The following is a 6,484-nucleotide window of genomic DNA, read 5'->3' on the forward strand; positions in this document are numbered from 1 at the left end:
CTGCAACAGGAGCGTATTTAAATATAATGCCGCAATTGACACTTGCATTTAATTTTCACTTTATTAAATTATGTGAATTAGTTTAAATGTGTCAGCAGCACCATGCAGATACATATTTTATTCATTTACTCTTTGATCTGAAAGAAAACAACGTTTCTGCATGCATACATTATTTACATTAAATGACAATTTTCGTTTTTGGGTGAACTATTAACTTTAAACTCGTACATCAGCAGATCTGTAAAGGTGAAAACCGGATTCCCTGAGTCCACATAACCATAAAAATGCAAATGAGCTTTTAGCCGGCACAGAGAAATTAGCATCGAGGTTTATTAATCTTTCAGATCAGTTATAATGAGGGTAATTATTTGTGTCTGCAGGTTAATCATTCGCTGATTAAATCAACCTGACTCTGGTTCTGTTGGGTTTTGAGGACATGCTTTCACCATATTCTCCTCCTGTATAAAAGTTGCTCGTTTTTGATCACTCAACACAAAAATGTGGCATTTGTTGCATGTACACACACAAATTACTATACTAAAGTACCATAATATTTGAAGCACCATGGTGGTATTGCCATCAGATAAAGTTTTAATACGCGCGCCATCTGCTGGTCACCAATATGTTTACAGAACTAAAATTAAGTTTTGAGGTTTATTTTTTTATATATATACACAAAATTATTTTTTTTTAGATTAAGCTTTGTACAAAAAATGTTGTCGAATATAATTGACCTAAAATACTGACATTAAATTCAATTATTTATTTTTTTTAAATGTCAGGTAGGTTTATCTACATGCAAACGCAACAAATTATTTTAAAATGATGTAAACCATTAGAATAAACCTTAAAGATATTATATAAACAACTAAGAGCACTTACAGCATCGCATCAGATGTCAAGACAATCACAAGTGATTTTAGGAAGTCAAAAGCTTTATGTTGTCAGAACAAAGACAATCCATTAATCTGTGATCGACAGGTAATAATCTAAAATATAGACGTATCACATCACAAATATCATCCCTTCTGCTAAAACAATGAATCAGTGCTTGAAAACAATAACCTTTAAATCTTGAACTTCAAAACTTAAACTAAAAACACTGCTGCGAATGGAATTTAAAGCCATAATTCAAGGCAATTTAAATTGACTTTAGATCCAAATCTGATTTTATTTGCACTTAATTTTAATATTACACGAGTTTACCGTGCTTCCACTTTTTAAAGTGGCTTATAAAGTAAAGTCAAACAGGAAAACTAAATATGCAACAAACAAAAAAAAGCCCTATTAGAAAAAATATTTCTATTATACAACCAGATAAACAAATCACACTTGATCCAGTCATGAGAATTGTCCCAGACAACTCCACCTCAAACACAAGAAAAACAAAAACTACACACACATCAAATCAAACACACACATGCACATTTACGATCTGGTCTCTATCCAAAAAACACACTCAACTAAACAACAAAAGCTGCCTGTAGAGAACAGAATAAGGCAAAACCAGAGCAAATCTACACACAGAAGGCCAATTTGCATTAAATTACACATTTTAAAAGATGAAGAGCTTATCAAACAGTGTCATTAAACTTCAGATCCCTTTAAAATCAGACCTCTCTTATCAAATGCATTTAAATATCCCACGACACTGACATTATATCATTATAATCCTTTCATGTGACTATATATATACCTCGTCCTGTAGCTAAACGCAGGGGAATTATGACTATAAAACACTCGAAAGCTAAAAATCAATCCCAATTCAAACTCCAGTAGGGAGATATAGAAATACAAGACATTATTTTGTATCCCAGGACTCATTAAAAGGGCTAGAAATCACAGAAAGGGCTGAAGGAATAAAAGAAATGAAAATACATATAGTGCTTTTTTTAAATATTAATAGTAATATTTAAGATGAGGCTGGAAATTATATGAATATTTACACACATGCACAGAAAAAAAAAGTCAAGTGTATTTTTAGGGGACTAAATCTAGTAATTGGGCATTTACTGTACTAGGATCAGATATTAATAAAATAAATACAGAACGTCTCGTGTAACAGCGATAAAAACACAAACCTATGTACACTATGCTTTAAAAGCCAATGCCAGAGAATCGGTGACATGATGAACATCTGCACGGAACGTGTGAGTATAATTGTGATTAGAAATTAAACGATATTATGACTTATTTGAAGTTCACTTGCTGTAAATCCTCTTTAAGATGGATTGATTATCGTGCAGCATGCATAACCAACCTATGCAACATAACCAGACCCTAAATACGTACGGTAACTAATACGTTATCGCTCACCTGAAATACTCTACGACTCTCCTGAGAAACACAGTCCATAAAACCTGTCAGTTTATATTCAAACCACTATCCAGTACGATTTCAACATCCTAAAACCGTCACGACGATATTTGATTTACAATAAATGCAAAAAAAAAAAAAAAAAAGATTTAAGAAAGTTCACCAAAAAATTTATATTTGCTGGAAATTTGCTCATCTTCAGACCATCCGAGATGTAGATGAGTTTGTGTCTTCATCAGATTTGGAGAAATGTAGCATTGCAACAATTTGCCCGCCAATGAATGTGAATGGGTGCCGTCAGAATGAGAGTCCAAAAAGCTGATAAAAACATCACAATAATCAACAAGTAATCCAGTCCATCAGTTAATGTCTTGAGAAGAGGAAAGCTAAATTTGTAGGAATAAAAAAAAATGCATCATTAAGATGTTTTCACTTTAATATTGCTTTTTCCAGTGAAAAAGTGAGAACTCAAGAGTAGAGATCAAGCACCATTTACAAACCAAAAGTCAAAAACAGTTAACGTCTTAATGATAGATTTGTTTTACATGCACTTTTGTCTTCTCCAGATGTGAACTGATTGTGGATTATTGTGATGTTTTTATCAGCTGTTTGGAATCTCGTTTTGACGGCACCCATTCACATCCATTGGTGAGCAAGTGATGCAATGCTACATTTCTCCAAATCTGATGATGAAACAAACTCATCTACATCTTGGATGACCTGAGGGTGAGAACATTTTCAGTAAATTGTAATTTTTGTGTAAACTATTCCTTTAAAGGTGACTTATTAATATTAATAAATTAAATGGCGCTGTTCAGAGCGAATTGAAAAGCGAAGTGGAATCAGTTTCCTGTTCACACTGGGAAACGAATGCTGGAATCCGTCTGTCAGAACTCCAGATGGCCGAGGTCGCTGAAGTCGCAGTCGAACAGCTCGCTGACGCCTTCGTGATCCTCCAGGCCGAAGTGATAGTCCTGGCTGTGTGGCGGAGACAGGGAGATAAAAGCGTCCAGCGGGAGGCCGATGGCGTCCGTCTCACCGCCCCGCTCCAGAGCGAAGTCAGAGGAATCCAAAGGAGACAAATTGAAATCTGGCATCTCGCAAATGCCTGAAAATGGATCCGAGTCCAGATATGACTCTGAAACAGAGAACAAAAATGATTTGATTTATTAGGACTACTACAGAAATTAATGTAGATCGCAAAAGATCATTTAATACAAAAAGTAACACGTAAACAATCAGAGCAAGAATTACCAATTATTAATAGCACATTTGTATAATTATAAGGGGTCATGAACTGAGAAACCAAAATTCCCTTGATCTTTTGACATAAGTGAACTCAAAACTTTAACATCTTCAAAACGTCTGACTAACGACTGCAATTGATGTAATAGTGTACATAAAGTACAGTCTCCGCCGGTTTGGCCCCGCCCACTGATTCTACAGCGCTGCCTGTTTGGCCCCGCCCACTGCAGCCGCTTGCTGTCTGGGGCGGAGTTGAAAACAGACACGCCAAGCCAGACACCTTCTGCTCCCGTTAGTGACACTCACATGGTGTTCGCATACTTTATCACAGATGAAGTGAATTAAATGCAATATTTGTCAAATACACAGACATTTCAGAAAATTTTTCTTGAGCAACAGAAACTGTTTTTATACAGGTATACTGCTTAATACAGTGGCATCTTTTCTGCCTGTTTTTGCCCTGCCCACTGATTATAAATTGCTGCCTGTTTAGCCCCGCCCACTCTTTATACGTTGCTGCCTGTTTAGCCACTCCCACTGATTCTACATAACTGCATGTTTAGCCCCACCCACTGAACTCACACATCTAGTGTTGAGAATGGTGATTTATATTTAGATTTGTATTTAAAATGTACACTAAGATTTCATGTTAAAATTACTATATTAGATTTATGTTTAAAATTCTCAGATTATGGTATTTGTTGTGATAAATTGTCCAGACAATGATTTTAGTCAATTGGATGGGATTAGCATTACCTGAAGTCATTTCTCCAGACCTTTATACAGAAGCTAATAGTCGTCATAATCACATGCTAACCTGAGTCTGCACCTAGAGGCAAAGGGGAGGAACTGGGGAGAGTTGATGATGTTCACTTCCTGTGAGATGCGATCAGACTGCGGGGGGCTCTGATTGGACGATTTCGCTGGACTACAATCAGTGACTGGACTACAGACCCCAGAACTGTCCTCGGGACACAGAAACACATCGATCGGGCCTTTGGAGCTCTTGAGTGAAATCTGGTAACCCTGTAATTCAGACAACATTTTAAAGGGACAAGAACACTTTACAAGTGTGTTGTGTGTGTGTGTGTTGTTCTCTCACCTCGCTGGGTTCAGAGACCTGCATCTTCGTCTCTGGCGGAGCTCGAATCACCATGATGATCTGATCCGGCGGCTTCACCGTGTTACGCAGGTCCTGACATCGAACGTATCCCAGCGTGACTTCACCGTTAAAGACCACAACATCCACAGATTCACATGTTAGTCGACTTAAGCTGCCAGGATCAAGTTCAGCCTCAAACTGCTCAGATATACACCCAAATATGAAGAAAGGCTAAAATAAAGAGCTCAAGAACATCTATTTACATGTACACAATGAGAAAAATATGCATCAAGTATTTAGGAAAAAAATATTTAAAATTTTATACACTGATACATTTAAATCTTAACTATAATTTTAGTCTGAAATAAAGAGCTAAAGGAGATTTTGGGAAGATCATGCTCTCTTTATATATACACACACACATGCATAAATAAAAGTAGAATGCATTTAGGAAAATATATTAAATATTTCATATTATTACAGTTTAATCTTAAGTATAACCTTTTATTTTATTCTAACACATAAGAGCTTAAGTAATACATAAGAGCTTACCTTTTTTTTTTATAGTAAGCATTACAATTTAGTGTCTAATTTATTGCAAATACCTTCATCTTAATTATTTTTGTTTTCAATTCTTATTTTTATTTTGTTTTTATTTACATATAATTTTTAGTACTGTCAAATGATTAATTGCATCCAAAATAAAAGCTTTTGTTTCCATAATATGTAGGTGTTTGTGTATATTTATTATGGATATATAAATACACACACATACAGTATATATTTATATTCATAAAATGTATATAATAAAAAATATGAAATATATAAATGTAAAATTTTCTGAAATATATACACATGTGTATTTATATATACTATAATATAAAAACATACATTATGTTAACAAACTTTTATTTGAAAGTGATTATCACGATTAATCATTTGACAGCAGAAATATTTATTTATTTTCTTTGTGAGTGAATGTGAAGTCAGAGGCAATATTTGTTTGAATCTTGCCTCTCTACCTACATGTAAACACAGATTTAACAAAAATTTGTGCATTTTTAAGCTGCTACATTTTAGTCTTAAAGAGTTAAAGACATTGAGAAGAACCTCTCCTCACACACACACACACACACACTGAGATGAAGGATATTTCTTGTTGTGTGTGTCCTCTGTGAGGAGCCGTAGCTGTAAGCTGCATTTGTTAATGAGCTCGTCGAGTTTCTCCTCGGCCTCCGTCAGCTCAGACACCTCCCTCTGCAGCGTCTGAAACCTGGCCATGGACGCCCCGTCGATACGGTTCCCCCTGAACACAAGAAACGTGACACACCGCAGATAAACAACTGCACAGATTTCCCGAACCAATCAGTGAAGCTCATGATGAACGCACAGCCACTGAATGTTGTTCTTGGACTTCTTGGAGATCAGGTGGATGCCCTCCAGGACGTTGGTGATGTCGTAGATGCGCCGTTTCTGGACGTCCAGCACCTGAGAGGCCCAGTTGAGGTCGACCACGCCGTCCGGAGACTGAGCCAGGAGATCCAGGAAGCGCTTGGTGGTCAGATTCAGAGACGTGTCGTAACGGGACTTCTCCGTTGACACTTTATGCACTGAAACCAGAGGATTTCATGTGGAAAACTGTTATATACTGCAATGCAGGAGTGGATCGAATGAACGCTTTAATTCAGCAAGGATGCACTAAAGAGTTAATTCACCCAAAAATGAACATTAGCTCTTATTTTATAAAGCATTCTAGATGTACACGACTGGAGGAATGATACTGAAAATTCTGTTTCAATCAAAGGAATAAATTACATCTTA

The 6,484-nt window shown here is 36.1% G+C and overlaps 1 protein-coding gene across 1 annotated transcript; it reads right to left on the minus strand.

Moving 5' to 3' along the window:
• Nucleotides 1-3,007: 3,007 nt before the first annotated feature.
• On the minus strand, nucleotides 3,008-6,414 carry LOC113040866 (transcription factor E2F1-like). Its single transcript, XM_026199067.1, is given in 8 exon segments — nucleotides 3,008-3,454; nucleotides 4,379-4,431; nucleotides 4,433-4,587; nucleotides 4,664-4,778; nucleotides 5,817-5,969; nucleotides 6,054-6,273; nucleotides 6,340-6,361; nucleotides 6,397-6,414. Coding segments are annotated over 8 exon segments (987 nt in total). The 3' UTR covers nucleotides 3,008-3,203.
• Nucleotides 6,415-6,484: the final 70 nt, after the last annotated feature.

The sequence above is a fragment of the Carassius auratus genome, chromosome 23, assembly GCF_003368295.1.
Source record: "Carassius auratus strain Wakin chromosome 23, ASM336829v1, whole genome shotgun sequence".
In the NCBI taxonomy this organism is placed as follows: Eukaryota; Metazoa; Chordata; class Actinopteri; order Cypriniformes; family Cyprinidae; genus Carassius; species Carassius auratus.